The sequence below is a fragment of the Theropithecus gelada genome, chromosome 15, assembly GCF_003255815.1.
Source record: "Theropithecus gelada isolate Dixy chromosome 15, Tgel_1.0, whole genome shotgun sequence".
NCBI classification, from domain to species: Eukaryota; Metazoa; Chordata; class Mammalia; order Primates; family Cercopithecidae; genus Theropithecus; species Theropithecus gelada.
This window is the reverse complement of record NC_037683.1, coordinates 7,293,232-7,321,170: the sequence shown is the minus strand read 5'-3', so window position 1 is coordinate 7,321,170 and position 27,939 is coordinate 7,293,232. Positions and strand designations below refer to the sequence as shown.

At 54.7% G+C, this 27,939-nt stretch overlaps 2 protein-coding genes across 6 annotated transcripts; one reads left to right on the top strand and one right to left on the bottom strand.

Annotated features, from left to right (window-relative positions):
- Positions 1-29: 29 nt before the first annotated feature.
- Positions 30-19,598, top strand: POMT1 (protein O-mannosyltransferase 1). Its single transcript, XM_025359685.1, has 20 exons — positions 30-73; positions 871-1,022; positions 3,124-3,230; positions 3,418-3,468; positions 4,062-4,208; positions 5,899-6,010; positions 6,747-6,812; positions 6,913-7,072; positions 7,267-7,422; positions 8,335-8,465; positions 9,017-9,112; positions 10,522-10,614; positions 12,985-13,081; positions 14,180-14,272; positions 14,572-14,692; positions 15,117-15,214; positions 15,804-15,917; positions 17,048-17,174; positions 17,779-17,956; positions 18,658-19,598. Exons 2-20 carry the CDS (start codon positions 901-903, stop codon positions 18,830-18,832), a joined length of 2,244 nt encoding a protein of 747 aa, XP_025215470.1. The 5' UTR covers positions 30-73; positions 871-900; the 3' UTR covers positions 18,833-19,598.
- UCK1 (uridine-cytidine kinase 1) lies at positions 19,588-27,536 on the bottom strand. Of its 5 annotated transcripts, none has more exons than XM_025359687.1 (7): positions 27,325-27,536; positions 26,704-26,863; positions 25,693-25,789; positions 25,349-25,491; positions 25,165-25,259; positions 22,064-22,112; positions 19,588-21,003 (listed from the first exon to the last, which is right to left on the bottom strand). In XM_025359687.1, exons 1-7 carry the CDS (start codon positions 27,430-27,432, stop codon positions 20,822-20,824), a joined length of 834 nt encoding a protein of 277 aa, XP_025215472.1. In that variant the 5' UTR covers positions 27,433-27,536; the 3' UTR covers positions 19,588-20,821. The 5 variants fall into 5 exon arrangements, with proteins under 5 accessions (XP_025215472.1, XP_025215474.1, XP_025215471.1 ...); XM_025359689.1 differs by having other exon boundaries at positions 25,349-25,422; XM_025359686.1 differs by having other exon boundaries at positions 26,704-26,905; positions 27,352-27,536.
- Positions 27,537-27,939: the final 403 nt, after the last annotated feature.

The window sequence follows — 27,939 nt, the reverse complement described above, 5'->3', positions numbered from 1 at the left end:
TGCTGCGGGTGCAGCCTCAGGGTGAGGACGGAGCTGGGGCCGACGCAGCCTCGGGAGTTGGTGGCCGGGACAGGTGCGGCCTGTGGGGAAGAAGGGCCTACCAGGAGAGGAGGTATTCCCAGGACAGGTGGGACCTTTTGGGAGGAAGGCGCTCAAGGCAGGTGCAGCTTAGGGAGGGAAAGGCGCGTCCAGGGTAGATGGGGCCTGAGGATGCCAGCGGGGCGCCAGCGGCCAGAAGCGGCTTTGGTGTGAGACAGGATGCCCCAGGGCTGATGCAGCCTCAAGAGAAGCGGCGCTCAAGGGAAGATGAAGCCTGGAGGAGAACGTGGAGGCGCAGGGTGCAAATGCACCCTTCAGGCGAGAAAGGGAGCACCTGGGGATGATGTGCCGCTGGAAGAGAAGGCAGGGAGGCACTGGGGGCAGATGCATCCTTGAGGAGAGATAAGGAGGCCTCGAGGCTCGGCCAGGTTGGGGTCCCTGGGCCGAGCAGCTGAGATGGCACTCAGGAGCTGCCCAGGGTCAGAGAGCTGTGGTGTGGGCTCCTGGTCGTCGGGGAGGGAGGGGAGAAACCCTGGCATTCCTTAGCGGTGTTCTCGCTCCCAAGACGTGCTCAGCAGGTTTTATGGAATGAGTTGTTGACAGGAATGAATGTCCAGTCCTGAGATCCCCTGAATTCCCGCCCGAGTTCACTGCTAGTGCCCCTCACCCTACATGTCTACCTGAACCAAGGCTCCAGGAACTGAGGCCTTTCTTAGCAGCCCGGCTGTGCTGTGGTTCTCTGGGCGCGCGTCTGGGAGCCAGGTGGCTGGGGATTCCTTTTGCAGCTTCTCGTGAGCCCTCATTGACCATGGCTTCTCCCTTCTTTTCTAGGGCATCTGCCTGAGCCCACTTTTCTACAAGATGTGGGGATTTTTGAAGCGCCCTATAGTGGTGACGGCCGACATCAACTTGAGCCTCGTGGTCCTGACTGGGATGGGGTTACTGAGCCGGCTGTGGCGACTCACGTACCCGCGGGCTGTGGTGTAAGCTAAGTGACTCCATTCCCAGGGTGAATCTGGAATTGTACTTTGTGATAGGGGGAGCCTTACTAAAGAGCATAAATGAGAGAGTGAAATCCTGGCTTTTTGGTGATAGATGTTTTTGGCAGTGAGACGAGAGACCAGTCTGTCCCCAGGACAGCCCCAGCAGAGTACACCTTTTAGGTCTTGCCTTCTGGGTCTGTAGCAGGTGAAATTTGGCCCATTAAATGGGTGCAGTAGAGGAAAATCTGGTTGCCAACCTTGGGTAACAGTTTTAAAGTCTGGGCGGCAGAGGATTGATGGATTTGGAAGTGAGTCTTCGCTGTTGAGAGCACTCAGAATGTGTTTTTGTCATAATGGGAAGGGATTGCTGTTATTATTGAAGGGCTCTTTATTAACTGATTAATGCTTTTTTTTTTTTTTTTTTTTTTTTGAGACGGAGTCTCGCTCTGTCGCCCAGGCTGGAGTGCAGTGGCACGATCTCGGCTCACTGCAAGCTCTGCCTCCCGGGTTCATACCGTTCTCCTGCCTCAGCCTCTTGAGTAGCTGGGACTACAAGCGCCTGCCACCACTCCGGGCTAAGTTTTTGTATTTTTAGTAGAGACAGGGTTTCACTGTATTAGCCAGGATGGTCTCGACCTCCTGACCTTGTGATCCGCCCGCCTCGGCCTCCCAGAGTGCTGGGATTACAGGCATGAGCCACCGTGCCCAGCCGTTTTTTGTTCTTGTTTTTGTTTTTGAGATGGAGTCTTGCTTTGTCGCCCAGGTTGGAGTGCAGTGGGGCCATCTCAGCTCACTGCAGCCTCTGCCTCCTGGGTTCAAGTAATTCTCTGCTTCATCCTCCTGAGTAGCTGGGATTTATAGGTGTCCGCCACCACGGCTGGCTAATTTTTGTATTTTTAGTAGAGACGGGGTTTTACCATCTTGGCCAGGCTGGTATTGAACTCCTGACCTCATCATCTACCCACCTCGGTCCCCCAAAGTGTTAGGATTACAGGCGTGAGCCACTCCGCCTGCTGCGTGTTCTTTTTTAACCTTGTGTTATGGAAAACGTCAATCACGTACAAAAACAGGGAGACGAGTATAATGAATGACCCCCACATACACCAGTATATTCATTACCCAGCTTCACCTTGTCAGTTCACAGCCAGACCCCTCCCTGCAGTGGATTTTACTTTGAAGCAAATCCTAGACATACTGTATTCATAGATAATTCAGCGGTATATCTGTAAAAGATGAGGATTCTTTTTTTTTTTTTTTGAGACAGAGTCTCACTCTGTCACCCAGGCTGTAGTGCAATGGTGCGATCTTGGCTCACTGTAACCTCCGCCTCCCGGCTTCAAGGGATTCTCCTACCTCAGCCTCCTGAGTAGCTGGGATTACAGGCACCTGCCATCATGCCTGGCTAATTTTTGTATTTTTAGTAGAGAAGGGGTTTCACCGTGTTGGCCAGGCTGGTCTCGAACTCCTGACCTTGTGATTCACCTGCCTCGGCCTCCCAAAGTGCTGAGATTACAGGTGTGAGCTACTGTGCCTGGCTGAGGATTCTTAAAAACAAAAATCACATAACCACAGTTGTATTATCATGCCTGAGAAATTTACGGTGGTTTCTTGGTTATCTTCACCTTTCCCTAATTAAAGACATGTTATTGCAGTTAATTCCCACGTTTCCCTTTCGTACTTGGAACCGTTTTGTTGGGTCATCAGGTCTGATCACCACAGACACATGCTGCTGGTGGGGGTGGGGGTGGGGGTGGGGGGTGGGCGGCAGGATTAGCCTCGTGTCCCAGCAGGTCTTTCAGCAGGTTGGCTCATAGTATCTACCGAAATCAAACACGAGGGAGAGACAGAATCTGTATGGGGCAGGCATGCTGAGTACCAGCTGTGCTTGGGGAATTCCCCATGTCTCTGTGGGTGGGTGATGCTGTATGCATCTTCATATCTGGGGATGGGAAACAGTTGGGGCAAAAGATCCAGCGTTTGCTGATCACCCATCCAGAGTTGTTTGGAAATACATAGACATTTATCCTCACACTTTTTGTTTACAGTTAAGATTCTAATTGAATATAATATGGGTTTTTGTGTGTGTGTGTGTTTTTTTCAGTTTTGATGAAGTGTATTACGGTCAGTACATCTCTTTTTACATGAAACGAATCTTCTTCTTGGATGACAGTGGGCCGCCATTTGGCCACATGGTGCTGGCCTTGGGAGGTAGGAGTCATCAGTTGGGAGAATAGCCCCTGCCCCCGCAGGACCTCAAATACATTGAAAACTTGTCAGTGCGTTTCTTACGGGCAGAATCCAGGACTTATTATTGATGCATCTTGTTGATTGCTTACCACAGTACTCTAGAAATGTTTGCTGAATGGGATAGTTACTGATTAATCTTCTGTTTCAGGTTATTTAGGAGGATTCGATGGCCATTTTTTGTGGAACAGAATTGGAGCAGGTAAAAGATAATTTTCATTTCTCTTATTAATGTGCACAGGTTAGAATGGAGAGATCGTGGTTTTTGTAGGGATTAACAACTGTGGCTTTTTTTTTTTCCTTTCATACCTAGTCCCGTAGAAACTGTGCCTTACTAATCTGAGTCCAGAAAATAATAAATTGGTTGTATACAAATGAAAGACTTTTGAAAAGTCTGGTTAAAACCTTAGTGTTTAGTTACAGTCATTATTTTCGCCCTTGTTTTTGGTACACGTATTATGTAGCATCTGACTGCAATTATCTTTTTACAGGTAAATTTTGTACATTGCCACAGTGTTTTTGAAAATAGGGAGGGTAAATGTATAAGTAAGCCAGTAATTTTAGAATCCTTAGTCCTTTCTATGCTTCATGAGATCGGGTTCCGTGACTATGCGAAGCTCATTGCAAAGCCCTCACCCATAGTGTATGCACTCCGCTGCTGATGTGGTCCCCAGTTTTGTAAATGTGCATTTTAGAGTTTGTGAACGTGATGGTGCTGTGTGAAAACACAGCTGCAGTACATGGAGATGGTGTGTGCACAGTGCAGTCAGCTCTGCAGTGTGGTTGCTTTTCCAGAATACAGTAGCAACGTGCCCGTATGGTCCCTGCGCCTGCTGCCGGCGCTCGCCGGGGCCTTGTCCGTCCCCATGGCCTACCAGATAGTGCTGGAGCTCCACTTTTCTCATTGTGCCGCCATGGGAGCTGCTCTGTTGATGCTTATCGGTAAGACCTGGGCCCCTACCTGTTCTTGCTGTCATCCAGGGAGGAACTGACCCTCTGGCCCAGAAGATCACGTGGGCATGGTGGGCGAACTGCACCGAAAAGTGTACCTGGTTCATCCAGATTTGGCGCTGCCCATCACCCACTCCCAGGCTGGCCCCGTGGCTATGGGGTTGCTGAATTGTGGGATCAGACTCTTATCAGCAGTTGGGGTATGGCAGTAGAAAACTGCCCAGATTGGCCGGGCGCGGTGGCTCAAGCCTGTAATCCCAGCACTTTGGGAGGCCGAGATGGGCGGATCACGAGGTCAGGAGATCGAGACCATCCTGGCTAACACGGTGAAACCCCGTCTCTACTAAAAATACAAAAAACTAGCCGGGCGAGGTGGCAGGCGCCTGTAGTCCCAGCTACTCGGGAGGCTGAGGCAGGAGAATGGCATGAACCCGGGAGGCGGAGCTTGCAGTGAGCTGAGATCCGGCCACTGTACTCTAGCCTGGGCGGCAGAGCAAGACTCCGTCTCAAAAACAAAAAAAAAAAAAAAAAAAAAAGAAAACTGCCCAGATGATGCTGCAAAGTCCATGCACACGTGGGCACCTCCATCTCCAACCAATCCTGTGACCAAATGATAACTTCCCCTTGTTCCACCCCCTCCCGGGCCTTGACCAACTGAGATGGACTCGTGAGTCAGTGGGTCCTCTTCAGAGAGGGTCTTCCAGCTCACGTTTATGAACAGATGAAATTAAAGCAGATGAAAAGTTAGATTAGGCTGGGCGCAGTGGCTCACACCTATAATCCCAGCACTTTGGGAGGCTGAGGCAGGTGGCTCACTTGAGCCCAGGAGTTCAGGACCAACCTAGGCAAGAGAGTAAGACTGCATCTGTACAAAAAATAAAAAAAGGGTCGGGCGCGGTGGCTCACGCCTGTAATCCCAGCACTTTGGGATGCCGAGGCGGGTGGATCACAAGGTCAGGAGTTTGAGACCCGCCTGGCCAACATGGTGCAACCCCGTCTAAAAATACGAAAAATACAAAAAATTAGCCGGGTGTGGTGGCAGGTGCCTGTAATCCCAGCTACTTGGGAGGCTGATGCAGGAGAATTGCTTGAACCCAGGGGGTGGAGGTTACAGTGAGCCAAGACTGTGCCACTGCACTCCAGCCTGGGTGACAGAGTACGACTCTATCTCAAAAAAAATAAGCCGGTCATGGTGGCTCATGTGAGCCTGTAATCCTAGCACTTTGGGAGGCCAAGGCGGGTGGAACACAAGGTCAAGAGATCGAGACCATCCTGGCCAGCATGGCGAAACCGTGTCTCTACTAAAAATACAAAATTTAGCTGGGCGTGATGGCGCGCACCTTTTTTCCCAGCTACTCAGGAGCCTGAGGCAGGAGGATCCCTTGAGCCCTGGTAGTCAAAGCTGCAGTGAGCCATGATGGTGCCACTGCACTCCAGGCTGGGCAACAGAGCAAGACCCTGACTCAAAAAAAAAAAAAAAAAACAGAGACAGTAGAAAATGAAAAAGATGTGTATTGAGTGATGACTGTAAGAGGCCCTGTGCTATAGAATGTGTTAACATTCACGACAGCCCCACATAGTTGTATCGCTTCTGAAGTATGCGTTTTTTCATGAATGTTTTTATCCTCATACGTTTTCCCTTGCTACCTTAAAATTGACACGTATTTCCTCTTTGAAACAGAGAATGCTCTCATCACTCAGTCAAGGCTAATGCTTTTGGAATCAGTGTTAATATTTTTTAATCTATTGGCCGTGTTGTCCTACCTGAAGTTCTTCAATTGCCAAAAGCACAGGTATGGAAAATGGAGTGTCTTCCTAATTAACAAAAACAGAGATTCTGGGTGGTTTGTTGACCTGAGATGGTCCAGTACCTTTTTTTGTTTTGTTTTGTTTTGTGAGACGGTACCTTTTCATTTTGAGGAGTTGCTTGCTAAGTATCTTTTTTTTTTTTTTTTTTTTGAGACAGAGTCTCTGTCACCCAGGCTGGAATGTAATGGCACAATCTCAGCTCACTGCAACCTCCGCTTCCCAGGTTCAAGCAATTCTCCAGCCTCAGTCTCCCAAGTAGCTGAGATTACAGGCACACAGCACCGTGTCTGGCTAATTTTAGTATTTTTAGTAGAGACGGAGTTTCACCATATTGGCCAGGCTAGTCTCAAACTCCTGACCTCAGGTGATCCACCGTCTTGGCCTCCCAAAGTGCTGTGATTACAGGCGTGAGCTTCTGCGCCTAGTGCTAGATATGTTTTGGTCCTCTAGTATTTTGGGGGTTGGCCCTTGGCTTGTGACTTCATAAATACATCTTCATTTTTTCTGTAATTTAAACTAACAGGGCAAAATTTTCTGGGCAAAAAGAAAAATTCTGCTGGGCCGGATACTTTGGGAGATGGGAATTCTTTCTTATTGCACCCGGGGCTCAGCATGGCCAGCTGACCCAGAAAGATTTCTCTGAGGAATGTGGAGCTTCTCTAGCCTTTTGGAAATGTGTCTGAACTATTCCTGTCTCCATCTGCTCTGTTTGTATTCCAGCCCTTTTTCTCTGAGCTGGTGGTTCTGGCTAACACTGACAGGGGTTGCTTGTTCCTGCGCTGTGGGGTGAGTTCAAGCCTCTGGTCTCGGGCAGTGTCCTCCTCCTCCTCCTCCTCCTCGTGTTTTCCTGTCTCATGTTAACTCCATTCCTGTCATGTCTTTGCAGCATCAAGTACATGGGTATGTTCACATACATGCTCATGCTGGCAGTTGCAGCTGTCCATGCCTGGCACCTGATTGGAGACCAGACTTTGTCCAATGTAGGTGCTGACGTCCAGTGCTGCATGAGGCAGGCCTGTGTGGGGCAGATGGGGATGTCACAGGGGGTGCTTGGTGAAAAGACTCAATCCTCAATGTTTCAGAAGCAGGCAGGCCTGGGCAGCCTCGCCTGTCAGCCTCTGCACGTGCCTCTGTATGGGAGGCCGGTGTCTTTCAGTAACTTTTCCTAAGCTCATAATGTTTAGAGGTGGGTGCGCTTTTCCACGTAGTAGGGCATGACTTTTCTTTGAATCTCTGGCAGGTCTGTGTGTTCTGTCACTTGCTTGCCCGAGCAGTGGCTTTGCTGGTCATTCCGGTCGTCCTGTACTTACTGTTCTTCTACGTCCATTTGATTCTGCTCTTCCGCTCTGGGCCCCACGACCAAATCATGTCCAGTGCCTTCCAGGCCAGCTTAGAGGTAAGTAAGCAGTGGGCATTGTGGCTACTGGAGGAGCAAGATGATAGTGGACCCAGAGTTTTCTTAGAAACACATCAAGTGAACATTAGCCCTTGAATCAAGAAATGAGGTATCCACATCCATATTTCTTTTTTTGGCAGCGGGGGATGGCGTCTTACTCTGTCACCCAAACCCCGCCTCCTGAGTTCAAGCGATTCTCCTACCTCAGCCTCCCAAGTAGCTGGGATTACAAGCACCTGCAACCAGTTAATTTTTTTGTTTTGTTAGTAGAGACAGGGTTTCACCATGTTGGCCAGGCTGGTCTGGAACTCCTGACCTCAAGTGATCCACCCGCCTCAGCCTCTCAAAGTCCTGGGATTGCAGGAGTGAGCCACCGTGCTCCGCAGCTGGGAGCGTTTTAAAGTCAAGTCCTACAAACCCTGGGCAGTTTCACCCGCCTTAAGGACCACACTCAACTGTGACCTTCATTCCTATGAACCTCGCAGCAGTGGTAGAAGGTATCAGTAGAGGCGGTCAGGACCGTGGTTCCCGAAGTCAACCAAGCCTGCCGACGGCCAGTGCTATAGTGCTGTGTGTTTCAGCAAGTTGTTTGGCTCACCCCAGTCTTGGTCTTCTCATCTCTTAGGCAGACATCATCATTGCTCTTACCTCATAGGATGCTGGTATGGACTGAATAGGGTGCGTGTGGAAGGCTGAACTCAGTGGCCTAGAGGCAGCATTTGATCAAACTTAGCGCTCATTATGGTTCTATAATGTAACGTGACGTGATTAAATGGTAGATCATTACCAGTATTACAAGAATGGCCACTAGCCTGAACATCACTCCAGAGGGAGGAGTGGCCATCGGGAAGGCTGGCTTAGGGGCATTTTTCTTTCTGTCTCTCACTCATCAACCTTCTGCTTCTGTCTCAGGGAGGACTAGCTCGGATCACCCAGGGTCAGCCGCTGGAGGTGGCCTTTGGGTCCCAGGTCACTCTGAGGAACGTCTTTGGGAAACCTGTGCCCTGCTGGCTGCATTCCCACCAGGACACCTACCCCATGATGTAAGGAAAGTGAGGGTTTTACTTTGAAGATTTATTTGCTCATAGATTTGCTTATCTTAGAAACTTTCCCTTTCTTTGAGGAAGTTTGTTTGCAGGACAGAAGGAAGTTGAGCAGCCCGGGTGTTGATTGCCAGTGAGCTTTGTGGTTCCCGGGTGTTGCTGGAGGGACTCGGCATGTGGCGGGGCCCAGGGTCGGCCCCAGCCCTGTGGCTGTGGCTGACCTCAGCACTGCCTGCCTAAATTGTCTGATTTCAGCTCCTTATCTGTGGTATCTTCATTTTCCCTGAAACCCCTTGCTAGGTCGTATTTGTTGCAATCTGCTTCCCTTTGCAGAAACTTTAGGAGAAAGGCTTGTGGGCCCGATCCATGACCCACTTCCAGATACGTTTCTTTTATTTTTTTCACAAATAGGGATCTCACTCTGTTGCCCAGGCTGGTCTCAAACTCCTGGGCTCAAGCAGTTATCCTAACTCAGCCTCCCAAAGTGCTCTGATTACAGGCATGAGCCACCGCACCTGGCCCAGATACATCTCTTTGTTGACTTCACACAGATATGAGAACGGCCGAGGCAGCTCCCACCAGCAGCAGGTGACCTGTTACCCCTTCAAAGACGTCAATAACTGGTGGATTGTAAAGGATCCCGGGAGGTGAGTGCAGGTCCTGCGACTCCAGAGCAGAGCTCACGTCCTGGCCTGTCCAGGCAAGACCCTGGGACACAGTCCTGGGCCCCCTTCTTTCCCTCCCTCACTGACTCTAGTCACCGTCACAGCCTTGAACGCCAGCTCAGTGCTAAGTCTGAGGTCGGGGAGGAGGTCATGAGATCCTCAGTAAGCAGCCTGCTCAGTAGCTGTTCTGAGGAGTTTCCAGGCGAGCCTCAGTGCCCCGACCTGTGTCCCTCTCCCTTCCTCATAAAAACAAGAACCCCCCTCCTGCAAAAGTAGCATCATCGGCCGGGCGCGGTGGCTCAAGCCTGTAATCCCAGCACTTTGGGAGGCCGAGACGGGCGGATCAGGAGGTCAGGAGATCGAGACCATCCTGGCTAACACGGTGAAACCCCGTCTCTACTAAAAAATACAAAAAACTAGCCGGGCGAGGTGGCGGGCACCTGTAGTCCCAGCTACTCGGGAGGCTGAGGCAGGAGAATGGCGTGAACCCGGGAGGCGGAGCTTGCAGTGAGCTGAGATCCTGCCACTGCACTCCCGCCTGGGCGACAGAGCGAGACTCCGTCTCAGAAAAAAAAAAACAAAGTAGCATCATCCTGCACATACCCCAGCTAGAGGCGCCCCTCGCTGTCACCCCCACATCCAGTCCTGTGGATTCTGTCCCCAAACCAGGTCTCTAGCCGTCTCGGTCACTGTCTCCCTATGGTGTCCTCCCATTGCTGCCTGCCTAACTCCAGCACCTGCAGCCCGAGTGGGCTTTTTTTTTTTCTTCATTTTTTGTGGGGGGACAGAGTCCCACTCTGTCACCCAGGCTGGAGTGCAGTGGTACCATCTCAGCTCACTGCAACCTCCACCTCCCAGGTTCAAGCGTTTCTCCTGCCTCAGCCTCCCGAGTAGATAAGATTATAGGCTTGTGTCACCACGCCCTGGTAATTTTTGTATTTTTAGTAGAGATGGGCTTTCACCATGTTGGCCAGGCTGGTCTTGAACTCCTGACCTCAAGTGGTCCACCCAGCTCAGCCTCCCTAAGTGCTGGGATTCCAGGCGTGAGCCTCGGCCCCCGGGCCCCTCATACACTTTGGTTGGTGGAATGTCCCTCAGCAGGATTCCCTGGCAGTCATGGTACATTTATCACTGTAGTGTTTGTAGACAAATTCAGAGCAATGCAGGTGTGATGACTGCGGGTGGAATCACATTTGGAAAGTGACCTTTGGTTTCAGAAAAGAGCTCAATTAATGTCTGTGCTTTGGTTTCCTGTGTTCACCTCATGTGAGGCACACATGGGTTGGGAGGCAGTCTCGGCCATCAGAATTCAGAGCTCGTGTCCCTCCGGTGCAGCTGTTGGTTCCGGGGGACGAGGCTCTGCGTCGTCCCAACAGCACTGTGTCTTCCAGGCACCAGCTGGTGGTGAGCAGCCCTCCGAGACCCGTGCGGCACGGGGACATGGTGCAGCTGGTCCACGGCATGACCACCCGCTCCCTGAACACGTGAGTGTGCCCGTCTGCTCTGCGGCACCCGTGGGTTTCCTCTGTGATTCTCTGTTCAGACCAAAGCATGAGCCCTGGCTCGGGCCACTGCCCCGTGTCTCCCCCTCATCTGCATGTGTAGCAGCTCTTAGATCTACATTTGTTGCTGGGAGGGGACCCAGGCCTGGCCGCGGAAGGGAGGGGGTTAAGAGGAAGCAGAGGCCCTGTGAGGACTGGACAGAAGCACTTAGCACAGCCCATCCTGGAAAGCTCGGGGCCCAGTGGACGAGTGTACAAGGACGGGCTGGGAATGCTGACCCGCTTTCTACACAGAGAATGGAGTTGGGGCGCACCTCCATCAAGTGGTAAAGCTTAAAGCATGAGTGAGTCCAAGAAGCCTAGAAGTTGGGGCACGAGTGGAGCCGTGAAGGCTTCCTCCCTCCTAGTCCTTCGTCCTTGTCCGACTGGCCTTCCCGTGGCGCTGGGCACAGTTGATCGTACCCTCCTCCTCCCTCCCCGCCTGCTCTCTCCACCGCCTCCTCTTCCTCTGTTGCTCTCAGTCTCCGAGAGCCTCTGGCCTTGCCGCCTCTGCACAGGCCCAGTCCCGGGGCTGCCTCTCCTGGACTTCCACCCGGCTGCCCGGGACTCACCTCAAGCTCTCCACGACTCCCACCTCCACAGGGACAGTCACTGGCCCTGGCTCTTCTGGTTCTCCCTGGACAGGGCCCAGTAGCTGAGGCATCACCTGGCTCCTTCCCCTCCTCTCCCATCGCATGTTGATTCCATTGGGAGATCCTGTTTCTCAAACTTCAGAACCAGCCTTAGGTAGGGGTCCTTCCTTCTCCCTCCACTCCCACCTCCTGGGGCCTGACCTCTCCACCTTGCAGCAGCCCGCTCTGTGCTCAGTGACTCCCGTCATGCTCAGTTCTCCCACCGAGGCCCCTGGTGACCCTGACACGCTTCGCCCCCGCCACCCTGGCTCCCTCCCAGCCCTGAAACGACCACCTGCAGGCCCCTTAGGGCCTTCACACGTGCTCCCTCTGCGGGGATGTTCTTGGACTTGGCGCCCCCATGGCCCACTCTAGGTAGGGGTCTGCCAGGATGTCACCACATCAAAAAGTGCCTCTTGGGTGCTGTCCCCCGCCATTTGTTTTATTAGTGGCACTCTCACAGCTGCATGCTCTGCCTACCAGCATGATGGCTGTTTCCCAGATGGCTGTGAGGGCCGCATCTTGTTCACAGCGGGGTGGCTGCTCCTAGACAGTGCCAGGTGCATGGTGCGGTGCAACATGGTTACTGATTAAAGGAAGCAGGTGCTCCTGGCCGGGCACGGTGGCTCACGCCTGTAATCCCAGCACTTTGGGAGGCCCAGGCAGGCAGATCATTTGAGGTCAGGAGTTGGAGACCAGCTGAGCCAACATGGTGAAACCCCGTCTCTACTAAAAATACAAAAATTAGGCCGGGCGCGGTGGCTCAAGCCTGTAATCCCAGCACTTTGGGAGGCCGAGACGGGCGGATCACGAGGTCAGGAGATCGAGACCATCCTGGCTAACAGGGTGAAACCCCGTCTCTATTAAGAAATACAAAAAAAAAAAAACTAGCCGGGCGAGGTGGCGGGCGCCTGTAGTCCCAGCTACTCGGGAGGCTGAGGCCGGAGAATGGCGTGAACCCGGGAGGAGGAGCTTGCAGTGAGCTGAGATCCGGCCACTGCACTCCAGCCTGGGCGACAGAGCGAGACTCCGTCTCAAAAAAAAAAAAAAAAAAAAAAAAAAAATTAGCCAGGCATGGCGGCACATGCCTGTAATCCCAGCTAGTCAGGAGGCTGAGGCAGGAGAATCGCTTGAACTCAGGAGGCAGAGGTTGCAGTGAGCCGAGATCGCGCCATTTGCACTCCAGCCTGGGTGACAGAGTGAGACTCCGTCTCAAAAAGAAGTGGGTGTTCGTGAACATTAAGGTTGATAGCCTTTTCTCCCGGCATAACTGCTGCGTCCCCAGGCCAGCTGGGTGCAGGAGCGGGCAGCTCTGCCCTGCAAGTTGTAGCATTGGTACTGCCAGCTGGCATCGCAGCAGTAGCGGGTCAGGGGCCTAGGCTTACGGTTCCTTCCTCTGAAACTTGGTTTGCTCGTCTAACAGGTGGAACGTTCCACAGCAGAGGGTCCTTTTCCCCTGGAAATGTTCCCGCAGGGCCTCCTGCCTGTTTAGCGTCCACTCACATCACTGAGCCTCAAGACCTCCGTCCTCAGTCGCAGCGACTCATGGGACCAGGCCACCCCTTGTGGCTGAGCTGGCTTTGTTTCTGAAAAGCAACCTTTTCCCCCCTGACAGATTTAGTAAGTGCCTTCCAGAGGAGTTCAAGGAATTCCTTCTGAAATCTCAGTCTCGGTTTTCTAGGCATGATGTTGCAGCCCCTCTGAGTCCCCATTCACAGGAGGTCTCCTGCTACATTGACTATAATATCTCCATGCCCGCCCAGAACCTCTGGAGACTGGTGAGTAAGGCTGTGGCTAGAGCAACCACAGCCATCAGTAATGAACACTCCCTCACACGAAGCACCTCCTCACCCAGAGCACTTCCTGACACAGCATTTCCTCACCTGGAGCACTTCCTCACGTGGAGCACTTCCTCACACGGAATGCTTCCTCACAGAGCACTTCCTCACACGGAGCACTTCCTCACGTGGAGCACTTCCTCTAACACAGAGCACTTCCTCACACGGAATGCTTCCTCACACGGAGCACTTCCTCTAACACGGAGCACTTCCTCACACGGAATGCTTCCTCACACGGAGCACTTCCTGACGCAGCATTTCCTCACCTGGAGCACTTCCTCACGTGGAACACTTCCTCTAACACGGAACGCTTCCTCACACGGGGCGCTTCCTCACCCGGAGTGCTTCTTCCAACACAGAACACTTCCTCTAACACGGAATACTCCCTCACATGGAGCACTTGCTCACGCAGAGTGCTTCCTGACACAGAGCACTTCCTGACATGGAACGTTTGAAACTGCCATTGAGAATAATCATTTTTCCTTTTGGTTGTAACAATAAAATGGGAAAATGACAGCCATGTGACATCATGGGGTCATTGTGAGGCTCCGGTATGTTAGGCTGTGACAAGGCAAAGAGCCTTTCAGATGTTGTCTTTTTTATTACTCGATGCAAGCAAATCTCTAAGCTGTGTCTCCCAGGGACAGTGTCTGGCCTTCATTTGAGCCGTCTGCGAGTCCTGCCAGATAAGGACTGAGACTTGCTCACTTTTTGGACAGGGCTCTGAGCCCTCTCCATGAATAGGCTTTGCAGAGAGGCACGAAGAACATCAGGCTTTGTATTTTCTGTGAGGAGGCATCTTGTACAGCCTTGGCGAGGACGAAGGTGCGCTTCCCCAGCAACCCTTGGAGCAGCCTAGGGTGCTGTGGGCATTGGGAAGGAAGACCAGCACCAGCCCCTTGTAGCTCCCCTCACGTTGGGGGCTTGTCCCTTTATCTCAGGCTCAAGTCAGTATCATTGTTTGGTGACAGGTCTTCATTTTTACATTGAAGAAAATTTGAAAAGGAATGAAATAATCCTTGAGATCTCTTTTTGCAGGAAATTGTGAACAGAGGATCCGACACAGACGTCTGGAAGACCATCCTTTCAGAGGTCCGCTTTGTGCACGTGAACACTTCTGCGGTCTTAAAGGTAAGGACACTGTCCTTGGCTTGGCCTGTCCTGAGCTACAGGCTCCAGTCTGTTCCCCGAGCCCCTCAGGCTCCACTGCCTCTCTGCAGGCAGAACGCTTGATTCGAGTCATTGTGGCTTCCCTTTACACTGAGGGAGGGCGGCTTTTGTAACTTCTCGGGATGGAATCCTAAGGTGAAGCTCCCACAAGGGGCACCTGCTGACAGCGTGACCCAGGCAGGGGTTCCCCTTCCAACCCGAGTGGATGTGGGAGCCACAGCCTTCCCATCACGCCCTTTTCTCTCCCGTGGTGTCACCAGCTGAGCGGGGCTCACCTCCCTGACTGGGGGTATCGGCAGCTGGAGATCGTCGGGGAGAAGCTGTCCCGGGGCTACCACGAGAGCATGGTGTGGAACGTGGAGGAGCACCGATACGGCGCGAGTGAGTCTGCGGCGTGGCTTCCGCCACTGGGAATGCGCTTTGAGCTGCTCGATATTTTCGTAACATCCCAAACAGTTCTCATTTTGGTGGGAAGGGAACTGAGCACATTCTCCACGCTGAGTGGCAGGTCATCTCCCTCCCTGCACCCAGCTGCTGTGGTAACAAGACGCTTCTTCTGAGGCATCGCTGGAAGGCAGCCAGTTTATCCCTGTGCAAGTGGAGCCTTCTCGGTCGAAATCGCCTCATTTGACGGGGTAGTCTTGAGTGTGGCGGGGAAAGCTAAGTGGAGTGATGCGGTTCGATGAGGGTCTTTGTGGCTTGTTGGAAAGGCAGGAAGCCAGCTTTTTGCTGCGCTGACAGCTTCTGCTCTGAGCTCTTGACCTTGTGCTACTTCTATCTGTTATGCCCTTGTCTCTTCTGCCAGGCCAGGAGCAGAGGGAGCGGGAACGGGAGCTGCAGTCACCTGCACAGGTGGACGTCAGCAGGAACCTCAGCTTCATGGCGAGATTCTTGGAGCTGCAGGTGAGGAGCGGCCAGGGGAAGCCAGCCTAGCTCACTGAGCACTGACTCCTCAGCTGGGAGGCCTGGGGGCTACACAGGTCTCAAACCAGGTCAGGCTTTGACGCTGGAACTACAGGCTCACCACAGAATGAGTGTCTCCTCTCTCCAGTATAAGGGACTGTGTGTGACACCCTGGCCCACACCTTGTGGCCCTGTGGTCAGGAATAATATAGGGACCCAGGAGGTTCTGCAACATCGCCAGGGTGTCTTAAGGCCCCCAGGCAGCAAAATGGGCCACACTCAGCAGAGCCTAAGAGAAGTCACAGTCAGAAACTCCGGGTCACAAATCCGAACGTGACCTTAGAGAGCATTCGGCCCGGTCACTTAGTCTACAGAGGGGGTGACTGGAGCCATAGGGTGGGGCGATGCTCCCAAGGCCACAGCCGGGGCTGGAATCCAGGTTCTGATCATGCGCCTCTGACGCGTGATCCGAATGAACTTGAGGTGGGACGGTCTGTGTGCAAGGGGCAGCAGTGTACTCCTTTGACCAAATCCACGCACAGTGGGAGGCATCCCCCATCCTCACTCTGAGGCCTCTGCTTTGTTCCAGTGGAGGATGCTGGCGCTGAGAAGCGATGACTCGGAACACAAGTACAGCTCCAGCCCGCTGGAGTGGGTCACCCTGGACACCAATATTGCCTACTGGCTGCACCCCAGGACCAGCGTAAGCGAGCAGTGCTGACAGCTGACAGTCATGGATTCATCCTGTTTCTTGAGAATTCCTTCTGGCATTAAGAGCAGCCACTGTACCCTAGAAAGTGCTGGGTTTCTCCAAAGCTTTTCCTGACAAACTTGCTTTTCTGTAAACACTTTGGCAGCCTGGAGCCAGGAGTAGGGGCGTGGTATGTGTGCCTGCTGAAGGAAACGCGGCTTGATTGCTTTTGTGGAGACACGTTGTTCCCCTTTTCCTGGCGGAAGTGGTTTTAAGATGTTCCCATTCGATTTTCTGGGTGGCACCTGGCGGTGGAGCTTGCCGGCGCTTCGTTGATGTGCATGCCGTCTCTCTCCACCCGGCAGAGTGAAAGCATTTGTAGGCTAGGCACAGTCAGTGCCCCATACATATTCACTGGATGGGCAGACGCTGGCAATGCCCACCTTTTTCCTCCTCTCTCAAAGGCGGGTAGGTCGACTCAGCACGTGCACCAAAGGCAGAGGCACAGGCCCAGAGGCCGCCCCACCCTGAGCTCCGAGCGCACTTTGCATTCTCCTCTGCGGACAGTGCTGCTGTTACAAAGCGGAGCCATCTGCTCCCGGTCTTCAGTTTCCAATTACAAAACTGAGAGCATCAGTGCTTTTTTTTTCTTTTTGTGATGGAGTCTTGCTCTGTTGCCCTGGCTGGAGTGCAGTGGTGTGATCTTGGCTCACTGCAACCTCCACCTCCCACGTTCAAGCAATTCTGCAGTTCTCCTACCTCACCCTCCAAGTAGCTAGGATTACAGGTGCCCACCACAATGCCCAGCTAATTTTTGTATTTTTAGTAGAGACAGGATTTCACCGTGTTGGGCAGGCTGGTCTCGAACTCCTGACCTCAGGTGATCCATCCACCTCAGCCTCCCAAAGTGCTGGGATTACAGGTGTGCGCCACCGCGCCCAGCTGGCACCAGTGCTTTTAATGAAAGGTCTGAGTAGGCGCAGACCTGTCCACAGTAGTGGTAAGGCCTAGTGGACTCTACGCTGTGCCTGGCGTGTTTTCACTCTGCTGAAGTAGCGCATGCATCTGAATTCCTTTCCTGTGTTCTCTTCCCTCCCTGAGCAGAGGGCAGGGGGCTAACAGCATCTTCCATGTTCCTTTAGGCTCAGATCCACCTACTTGGAAACATAGTGATCTGGATTTCAGGCAGCCTTGCCCTGGCCATCTACGCCCTGCTGTCCTCGTGGTACCTGCTGCGACGGCGAAGAAACATCCATGACCTCCCTCAGGGTTAGTACATCTCCTATGTGGCTTTTTTCCTTTTAATATAGAGATGGGGTCTTGCTGTGTTGTCCAGGTTGGTCTTGAACTCTTGGGCTCAAGCCGTCCTCCTGCCTCGGCCTCCTACAGTGCTGGGATTACAGGTGTGCGCCACTGTGCCCGGCCCACAGCTCATTTTTATGTCTGTTCCTCCTCTTCCTGCTGAGCGTTCACCCCCTCAGGTGACAAACCGACTTCATAGGAACCTACCCCTTCTGTATTGCAGGATCTTAAATTATGTTTGTCTCTCAATAGACAAAATGTTAAGTTCCCATGTTGCGTTAGAGGCACCTCCATTTGAGTGCAGTGTATGGGCCAAGAGTTGCCTCCTTGGTCCCATGTTGCCCATATGCGCTGGAAATGGCTGGATAACACGGGCAGCCAGGCTGGGCGCAGGGGCTCACGCTTGTAATCCCAGCACTTTGGGAGGCCAAAGTGAAGGAATCACTTGAGGCCAGGAGTTCAAAACCAGCTTCAGCAACATAGTAAGACCCCCATCTCTAAAAAAGCGAGAGAGAGAAAATCCGGCCTGTGGGAGCAGCAGAGCCGCTGTAGCTCAAACGCTTTCCTGTAGATGCCTGGCTGCGCTGGGTGTTGGCTGGGGCGCTGTGTGCTGGTGGCTGGGCAGTGAACTACCTCCCGTTCTTCCTGATGGAGAAGACACTCTTCCTCTACCACTACCTGCCCGCACTCACCTTCCAGATCCTTCTGCTCCCTGTCGTCCTGCAGCACATCAGCGACCACCTGTGCAGGTACGGGGGCCGCGGAGACAGTGGCTGGACCAGGCAGCAGCCCTCTGCTGGACAGCCCATGTGCAGCAAACACGTGGGGTGCAGCGAACCCCACCCATTTCACATTACACTGACATCCTCCTGGCCCCGCCGGGGAATGGGTGAGGTTCAGAAGAGATGGCCAGATGAGGCAATGCGGGAACCCAGAGGGAGAAGTCACGGCTGACAGAGATGAAAGCAGAGTGGGTAGTAAGCTGGGGAAGGGATGCAGAGATGTGGGCGGCCTGGAGGATTCGGGAGCAGGGAGCAAGGCCCAGGAGCCTCAGGGTAGCAGGAACAGCAGCTGGCTACGGCCGGGTTGTGTGGTGTGGTGGAGAGAACCCAAGAAAACTTCTAAACCGGAGTGTGTTTGGAGGTTGGAGGGCAAGGGCCTCCCGGTCTCAGGAAGCCACACAAGGGAGGACTGTGGGTTTGGGACCAGTCCTCTGGCATCTGTGTGGAGGTGGCTCAGCCGCTGTGGAGGCCTGAGTCATCAGGGGGTCCCCTTTCTGTGCATCCAAGCGGGAGATGGTCACAGGTGGTGGGAGACAAGACACAGAAACCTGAAGGCAGAACCCCAGGCCTCGGGGGGCGACTGTGGGGACAGCAGATGCCAAGAGGCTGCTGGACAGGGAAGCCGCAGTGGCCAGCCATCCTCCCCCACGTTGCTCTGACCTCTGCAGGTCCCAGCTCCAGAGGAGCGTCTTCAGCGCCCTGGTGGTGGCCTGGTACTCCTCCGCATGCCACGTGTCCCACATGCTGCGCCCACTCACCTACGGGGACAAGTCACTCTCGCCACATGAACTCAAGGCCCTTCGCTGGAAAGACAGCTGGGACATCTTGATCCGAAAACACTAGTACAAGAGCGCGCTTCGCTGGAAAGACAGCTGGGACATCTTGATCCGAAAACACTAGAACAAGAGCGTGGCAAAGAACGCCCGAGCTGGGGTCGGGACAAGGTCGAAGGGTCTTGGTCAGTGTAGTTAACGAGCAGGGTGGGCCCCGCGCTGGGAGGACATGGGCCGGGCTCAGCAGGGCCTCCACTGGAACGCGTGGGAGTCTCATTCTTGAAAAGCCCTCTGGTGAGCACCTCCTTTTGTGCAAAGTTCATTTTTTCTCAACAATGAAGATGTTCCCTCCATGTCTTCACCCCTGAGCTAAGACACAGGGAGTATTTCAGTGGCCAGTGTAGGAGTCATCGATGAAGAAAAGCCGAGAACCCAAGGCCAGCAGTGGAGCAAGTGGCCTCAGCAGACCGGGGCCTGGTCCTTGCTAACCGCTGCAGGGTGGAGTTTGATCTGGCAGACCCGATCCTCCTCCATGAACACCCAGCAACCTGAGCAAGTCCCAGCCCTGCCCTGAGTGAGCCCGGCAGGCGTCCCGGGACAGGCGTCCAGGAGGGCCACCTGAACGGTGAGCCGGGGCTGGGGCTTGCGAGTCATTCTCTGTGACAGCATCAAGACTGGCCCTCCGCACCATGCTGTGTGGAAACCCTCCTGAGCCTGCCGAGACCGGGCTGAGTGAAAGCTTCCTCAGTGGTCGAGGTGTGTGTCATCCATACAGCTCCTTGCCTTTATTTTGTCTTTTTAAATATAATTAAAAAAAGGACAAACTGGCATTTGTAGTTGGTGTTATTTATTGATTCTTCCTCCAAAGGGGCCTAAGCTCGACCAAACCGTTACCATTGTCAGAACCCAGCCACAGAGCTCAGCTCCCTTCACCCATGCCATGTCTGCGTCACTACTGTGGGTGAGCCTGGATGGATGGGGGCTGGGGCTGTCCGTGGCAGCAGCAAGTTATGCTTCCCAGAGACAGCCCCATGCGGGAGGATCCACCCAGGCAACCCAGACACGGGTGTTCACACATGAGGCCGCGAGCTCCATACAGCACAGAGGAGGCACACTGACTTCAGGCGGCCATGTCTGCGGGGACCTGGGTGATCCAGGTGCCACAGCCAGAGGCACCATTCCCTGCACATGGCCATCAGCCACCCCGGCGTGGGGCAGCCTGTCCAGATAGCACCTTGGGGACTCCGGTGAGGGTCAGCAAGGGCCCGACCCCAGGCAGGACTGTGCATGGACACTGTTCTTCAGCCGGGACAGAACTGGCCTCCGCTGCCTTCTGCGTGCTGCATGGGCTCCCGGCCTGGCCCCACATGAGCCTGGGTGTGATGCTGGGTGTTCCCGGGGCGCCCGCCTCGCTTCTCTGCCTTTAAGGCACAAGCAAGGAGGGAAAACATCCCTGGGCGGCTCCCCACATCCGTGTAGGCCACGCTGGACTGGGAACCACTGGGCCATGAAATGAGGTTTGTAGGCCACAAGCAGCCTTGTGTTATGTAACAGAACAGAACAGAAAACATGAGGACATGTAACATGTAAAAAAGGAAAGTACTTGTTCACAAAACTTTTGAGTTACGTGTGTGAGTGTGTAAGAACCAGATCAGACTGGAAAAAAACTCTGCCCCTGTGGGTTCACTGTCAGCAAAACACCAGCCAGCCACAGTGTCCAGGCTGTCTCCTCACTCTCCCCAGTAATATGTGCCTCAACCCCCACAGAAGCCTCCTAGGCTTCCCGCACACTCTGGCATTTCTCAGTGACCTAGAGAGACCTTTAAACCACAGTGAGCCTGAGGACGCGGCTGAAATCCTCAGGAACGCCTGTCAGTGTCCCAGCAAGTTGAGTCTGAGTGACACATCTGAGTTTCCACTCCTGAGTGAGGAAGGCCTCGCTGCTAACACCCCCCTGGGGTGTGCCAAAAGGAAGCAGTGGGTGTGGGTGGGCGTCCCCAGGCTCAGTCCCTGAACACACATGCCGGGTGGGAGACCTACCCCAAGGCTTGGCAGCCCCTCAGTGGGGTCTGCTGCTGGACTCCAAGTGTGACCGTTTGCCAGAGGTCAGCATCCCAGGGTGGTCCCCTGGCTCGGAAAAGGTCCTCTTGTAGCTCCGCCCATTGGACCCTCCTCGGTGCCATTTGCAGATGTCACCATTCAGAATGTCCTGGATGTGCTGCACGATCAGGTTGATGGCAACTGCGCCAAGAGACAGACAAGCAGCGGGTTAGCCATGTCTGTCGCCCATGGAGACTGCCCCTCCCTGCAGCACTCAGCCAGGAGTGGGCGCCCAACCTCTGCCCTGAGGCACAGGCCTGCGTGGGCTGGGCATCCGGTCAAATCTCAGCAGACAGAAACACGCATCAGGACACAGCAAAATAAGACTTCTTAGCTTGGTCTTTCAGGAATTTATGTTACAGTGGCTTAAAATACTTTCTGCTAACAGGTTTGAATATAATATATATGTACGTTTTAAGAAACAAGGTCTTACTTTACTGCCCAGGCTGGACTGCAGTGGCCCAATCACAGCTCACTGCAGCCTCAACCTGCCAGGCTCAAGCAATCCTCCCACCTCAGCCTCCCAGGTAGCTGGGACCAGAGGCGCATGCCACCATGCCCAACTAATTTTCTTATTTTTTGTAGAGATGGGGTCTTGCTATGTTCCCCAGGATCTTGAACTCCCGGGCTCAAGTGATCTCCCCGCCTCGGCCTCCCAAAGTGCTGGGATTACTGGTGTGAGCCACCGCGCCCAGCTACATACATTTTTATTATTTATTTATTTATTTATTTATTTATTTATTTATTTATTTATTGTTTGAGACAGAGTCTCGCTCTGTCACCCAGGCTGGAGCGCAGTGGCACGATCTCGGCTCACTGCAAGCTCCGCCTCCCAGGTTCACACCATTCTCTTGCCTCAGCCTCCCGAGTAGCTGGGACTACAGGCGCCCGCCATCACACCCGGCTAATTTTTTTGTCTTTTTTAGTAAAGACTGGGTTTCACCATGTTAGCCAGGATGATCTCCATCTCCTGACCTCGTGATCCACCCGCCGCGGCCTCCCAAAGTGCTGGGATTACAGGCGTGAGCCACCGCACCCGGCCTACATACATTTTTAAGCATATTTTAACCCTGTGCCGCAAATCAACAGTGGCAGGCCTCCAGCACACAGGAGAGTGCTCAGTAACTGCATGCTGGTGGAACTGTCCCTGCCTCAAGCTCTGGGAGGGGTGGGGGGACAGCCCAGCAGGCCAGCTTCTTACCCATATTGTCCACTCCTCGCGGGATGATCACGTCAGCATACTTCTTTGTCTGTAAGGCACAAGGGGCGTTTCCATGAGGACTTTTCCTTCCAAGGTGATTTTAAGATGCTCAGAAACAGATGGGACAGCAGGAAGGGCGGCCCTGGGGTGCTCAGAGGTGCTGGTGTCATCAGCAAATGGGGGACAGGGACTCAGTCCTCAGGTGTGAGATGCCATGATCCAAGAAGTGAGGCAGAATGTGCAGCTGAGGCAGCCAAAAGGAAGTGCCTCTTCCAGTGTTCCCATTCCATTACAGGAGACAGCTGGCTATGCTAACGACTGGATTCACTGGGCCAAGCTACGTGTGGCACGTCTACAAAGTGTGACATTGTTCCTCCGGAATTATGAAGCTTCTGCAATACCCTGGCACAGCAACAGGACAGATACCACCAAGCATTATTGCTGCAGGCAGGGACACCGATGGTACCTTACCCCCTCATCCATCCACTCACTGGTTCAAAGCTGACTGATTCTCATTCCCTGTCAGATGCTCTGCTGCTGAGGAAGGACAAGGACGGAGATATACCAGGAAATGCAGGGCTGCTGGGGAGGGTCTGCAGCCAGATGGTGGGGGCAGGGCAGGGGGCTTTAGGGAGGGGGAAGCTGCCTGGAGAACATGCCTGAATCAAGACAAAGCTGAGGGAAGAGGGAGAGCAGGGTCTGGGCCGAAGGACGGAACTTGGAACGGTGGGTGCTGCTGGCATGTGGATTTGGGTCAAGGAGGCGGCAGAAGAGACAAGCTGCAGGAGACAGACAGGGACCGAGTCCTGGGGACAGCTGTGTCTGCAGCTGGTGGGACCCCATCTCATGAAAGCATGAGCGCAAGGGCGAGGCCTGCTTTCCATTCCGGTCTGATCGTCTGACAGGCTGGAGGAGTCCCAGAGAGCTGACAGGGGTCTTAACTGCCAGCAGGGATGGGCCTGAATGCAGTCGGGAAATACCTACGTGGTCTAGGCAGAGGACCGCACAAGCCACTCAACATGAAGATGAAGGAAAAGGAAGCTCAAGAACGGCTCTGGGTGGGGCTGAGGCTGGGCGCGGTGGCTCACACCGGTGATCCCAGTACTTTGGGAGGCTGAGGTGGGTGGATTGCTTGAAGCCAGGAGTCTGAGACCAGCCCAGCCAACATAGCAAAACCCTGTCTCTGCACATAAAATAAAATAAAAGGAAAAATTAGCCAGGCATGGTGGTGTGTGCCTGTAGTCTCCAGCTACTCAGGAGCCTGAGGTGGGAGGATCACTTGAGTGTGGAAGGTGGAGGCTACAGTGAAGCAAGATCTTACCACAGCACTTGGGCCTGCGCGGCAGAGTGAGATCCTGTCTCAAAAAACAAGCAAACAAACAAACAAATGAAAAACCAAAAACATCTCTGGGGCTTGGGCCCAGGACACAACAGGTGACAGCACTTCCTCTATTCAGGTCGCTGGGTCAGATTTGATATCCAGAGTTTTACTGCAAATCACCTACTTTAGATCCCAGGAGATGGAGACCAGCCTGGGCAACACAGGGAGACCCCATCTCTACAAAAAATTTAAAAATTAACCGAGCATAGTGGTGCATGCCTGTGGTCCCAGCTACTCGGGTTGCTGAGGTGGAAGGATTGCGTGAGCTTAGGAGGTCAAGGCTGCAGTGAGCTGTGATTGCACCACTGTACTCCAGCCTGGGGCAACAGAGCAAGACTCTGCCTCATTAAAAATTAAAAAAAAAAAAAAAAATTGACCCAGGCACAGTGGCTCAATCCCAGGATTTTGGGAGGCCGAGGCAGGTGGGTCACTTGAGGCCAGGAGTTCGAGACCAGCCTGGGCAACATGGCAAAACCCCATCTCTTCTAAAAATACAAAAATTAGCTGGGTGTGGTGGCACATGCCTGTAATCCCAGCTACTCGGGAGGGTGAGGCAGGAGAACTGCTTGAACCTGGGAGGTGGAGGCTGCAGTGAGCCGAGATCACGCCATTGCACTCCAGCCTGGACGACAAAAGAGACTCTATCTCAAAAAAAAAAAAAAAGCAGCAGATAGAACTTATTTGACCTACGTATCAAAGGCAGGAATCTTGGTTCCAGTTCCTTTGTGCTGTATTTTTACCTTTTGAAGAGAACCGGCAAAATGTTCTCTTTAAAACACTCCAATTTGAGTAGAGCACAAATCCCATCAAGCCCGAAACACAAGATGGAGAAACGGAGGAAAGACAGGTGGGTGCGCAGTGGGCAGTTCCTGCCCTCTGCGAGCCAGCTGGGATCTGTCCACAGTGCTCGCTCTGAGATTTCAGAGCACTGGCCCCAAGCAGCCCGGGGACACAGGCCCTGGAGGAGCAGCTATGAAGCACCTTCTGAGGGCCAGATCCCGGTCCTGGCAGTCAACAGCCTAACGTGCTCTGAGGGCATAAGCACCCAGGACGTGTCAGATGATGAGAAGTGCCCCGGAAAAAGGAAGCAAGCAGAGAGGCTGGCGCTAGGTGCAGAGGGTTTTCAGTGTTGAACGGGGACGCTGGGCAAGGACCTGAGGCAGGGAGGAAGCAGCTAGTGTGGATGTGGGGGAGATATGGGGCTTTTTTAGGCAGAGGGAGGAGCAGGCACAGAGAATGTTTTTAGAGCTGAGAACTACTCCCAGGGTATGTGGCCGTAATGAACCAAATTCTCCTTCTTTTCTTTTTTTTTTTTTTTTTTTTTTGAGACAGAGTCTTGCTCTGTCGCCCAGGCTGGGGTGCAGTGGCCAGATCTCAGCTCACTGCAAGCTCCGCCTCCCGGGTTTACGCCATTCTCCTGCCTCAGCCTCCCAAGTAGCTGGGACTACAGGCGCCTGCCAACCGGCCCGGCTAGTTTTTTTGCATTTTTTAGTAGAGACGGGGTTTCACTGTGTTAGTCAGGATGGCTCGATCTCCTGACCTTGTGATCTGCCCGTCTCGGCCTCCCAAAGTGCTGGGATTACAGGCTTGAGCCACCGCGCCCGGCCATCTCCTTCTTTTCAATCAGATCATTGTCACTCAGCACTGAGCCCTCTCACAGCACTGGGTCCCACGTGTCCTTGTGAAAGGGGAAAACGGACTCTTAAGCAAGCACAGGTACCGGCAGGCAGAACTCCTCGAAGGCCGGCTTCACGAAGGTGGTGTACTGCGTCAGAATCTGCTCCAGGTCCCTCCCTCGGCGCACGTCCCGGAGAACTGCAGCAGCAAGAGGCAGGCATGCATCAGACCTCAGGGCCCGCCGCCAGCCTTGGCCAGGCAGGCAGGGAGGCCCACGGCCGCCTTACCTCTTCGAGACAGCCTGACGTCGGAGTCGGTGTCCACGAAGAGGCGCAGGTGGAACATGTCGCGGATCTCCTGGCTGTAGAACACCAAGATGCCCTCAAACAGAACCACGTCTGCAGGGTAGACCACCGTGGTCTCTGGTAACCTGAGAGGGGCACGGGGAAAGGGGCTCTGCTGCAGACACACAGTCAGCTTCCACTCCAGGGACACTGACTCTGTGGGTGGGGGTGGAAGACCCACGGAAACCAACTCGGGGAGGCCTGCCACCAGGCAGGCCTGTGTAAGCCCCAGAGGGGACATCCTAGTCAGCCCCTCTCCTTGGCCCTCCCAAGAACCACCTGCTTACCTTGAGTGCGTCACAAAATCATAGGTTGGCACCTCCACAGTTTTGCCCTCCACAATGTTCTTCAGAGTCCTGTGCATCAAATCATTATCAAAGGCATCTGCAGGGATGGAGATAAAGGCAAGACAGGCTGTATGCCCTCCTGCAGCGGACAGCAGGGAACCCTCTCTGCTCTAGGGTCAGCACAGCTGGGTGCTGGGGACACTGAGGACCCAAACACAGGTAGACTAGGACCTGCCCTACGGTTTAGGTTTGGTAGCAACAGCGTCCTCTGCAGCCCTGCAGACCACAGGATGACCCTGTCCTTGCTGTTCTCGGGCTGTGCCACTGCCCAAGCTCCGTGCCACTGGGATGTGAGAACACAGGGGTTTTCTGATCAGTTCTTCCTGGGAGGTGGGTAGGCTGGGCCTCTGCTTCTCTCTTTTTCTGGGACTAACTGGTTAGACTGTGGCTTTGCAGGCCTTCTTCCCACAAATCCTTGGGAAAAGGCTGACCATGCCAGCCAGCCAGGGTGGAAGCTTCTAGCAGCGGCAGGTGTCTCCTTGCCGCATCTGTCCCTGTTTACCTAGCCCGGAGCTTCAGGCCACCAGCACTAGTTTACCCACCGCCTCCCACACTGGCCTCTCTAAGGACTTTGCCCCAAAGCAGGGGAGGGAAATGAAGGGCCACAGTGGGCAGAGGTGTGTGTGGAGGGCCCTGAAGGCCGCAACGTGGGAAGGGAAGATGGGAGGATTTCTCCAGATCACAGCTGTGGCAGGGCAGGGCTCCCCACGGTGCAACAGGTTTCCTCACTGGCTCCAACCACGCTCCTGTGGGGACACCCTGGGCCCAGAGAACTCGGCAAAGTTCCCCTGACTTCACGGTGCAGCCAACTCCACTGCAGGCTGTCTGGGGAGCTGGGGGGAACAGCCCAAGTGGGTTGCATCCATCCAACCCTGGGCCCAAGCGCAGCTGGTGAGCGGCCGCCCAGAATGGGGTCTGCCCTCCCCCCACACTGTTGGGCTCTCGATGTACCTGGGTGATCGAAGTTGTACTGTCCCTTCAAGGCCTTGGCTTTCTGCTCTGCCGTCAGGACCTTGTAGAACCTGTCCTGGCTCAGGATGACCACCTTCCGCTGCCTCTGCTCCACCTCGTTCTGTCCCAGCAGCTCCATGATCTTCTCACACACGGTCGACTGGAGACACAGAAGGGGGATTCCCGCCTGGAAACTCTCGTCCTGTGACAGGCATGGGGCCCCTCCTGGGGGCTTCTGCACGGGGCTGGCTTCTGGAGACACCGACCCACCCAACCCCTGCGGGGGATGCTTGGGAGGCGGGAGGACACCAACAGGTGTGGATGGTCTCAGTGGGAGGACCGCGGGGGCCCAACCAGGTCAGCTCGGACTGGGGGCTCTGAGGGGCCTGGCCGGCGGAGAGGCTGTGGGGGAGCCCCGAGGCCCAGCGACCCAACCCCTCGCCCGCCGCCCCAGCCCGCCCCGGCCCATCGCGGCCCGCAGCCCCTTCGCTCCCGCGCCCTGCCCGCGCCTGGGAAGGGGTCCCTCGGCCGGGGCTAGGGTCTCCTCTCTGGACCCCAGCGGGACCGGGCCGCTCGTAGGAACCGGCGAGAGGCGAGACCCCGGCCCGCCCGGCCCCTTACCTTCCCGCTGGCAGTTCCGCCGCTCACCCCGATCAGGAAGGGCCGCTGGTGCGGTCGGTCGGCCTCTGGCGCTGCGCCCTCGCACTCGTCGCCTCCCGCCGAAGCCATCTCAGCCTCCGCTCCCGCGCATCAGTTCCCCGGCGCGCCCGCCCCTTCCCCAGGCCCGGCGCGCCAGCGCAGCCCAGAGGTCGGAGGCGACTCCGGCGATCACTTCCAGGAGGCACGCGGGGCACGCCGGGAGTTGTAGTCCACGCAGGCGGTGGACGCGCATGCATGAGGGTGCCGGTCCCGGAGCGCGCACACCGGGGCGCCAGCGGCTCCTCGCGCCGAAAGCTGACTGGCAGGGGACTGCTGCGTCCCGGCCTCCAGCCGCCTGCAAGGTCTCAGACGAAGGTGGCTGGGAAGGTGCCCGTTCCGCACCCCGAGACTGGGGCTGCGCCTCCGCCCGAGTGCTTGCCTCTGCCTCGCGCTGCCTCTGCCCCCGTCCCGGGCCCTCCCCCAGTCGCAGCCTGGCCTCGGCCCCCTCCAGCCCAGGTTCCTCTAGGCCATCCGGGCGTCCGGAGGCCTCCCACCCCACCCACTGCTGGAGCCGTCGGGGCGCCCCGGAACGTGGCG

Bases quoted from the DNA above. Each gene is read 5' to 3' on its own strand.
- UCK1 (XM_025359686.1), bottom strand. From the start codon at position 27,432: ATGGCTTCGGCGGGAGGCGACGAGTGCGAGGGCGCAGCGCCAGAGGCC. The intron at 25,790-26,703 runs GTACATCGAGAG...CCATCCCTGCAG, and splicing joins GTACAACTTCGATCACCCAG to ATGCCTTTGATAATGATTTG. The intron at 22,113-25,164 runs GTACCTGTGCTT...TGTGCCTTACAG, and splicing joins TCGAGGAGTTCTGCCTGCCG to ACAAAGAAGTATGCTGACGT.
- POMT1 (XM_025359685.1), top strand. From the start codon at position 901: ATGTGGGGATTTTTGAAGCGCCCTATAGTGGTGACGGCCGACATCAAC. The intron at 9,113-10,521 runs GTGAGTGCAGGT...TGTGTCTTCCAG, and splicing joins ATTGTAAAGGATCCCGGGAG to GCACCAGCTGGTGGTGAGCA. The intron at 14,273-14,571 runs GTAAGGACACTG...TGGTGTCACCAG, and splicing joins ACACTTCTGCGGTCTTAAAG to CTGAGCGGGGCTCACCTCCC.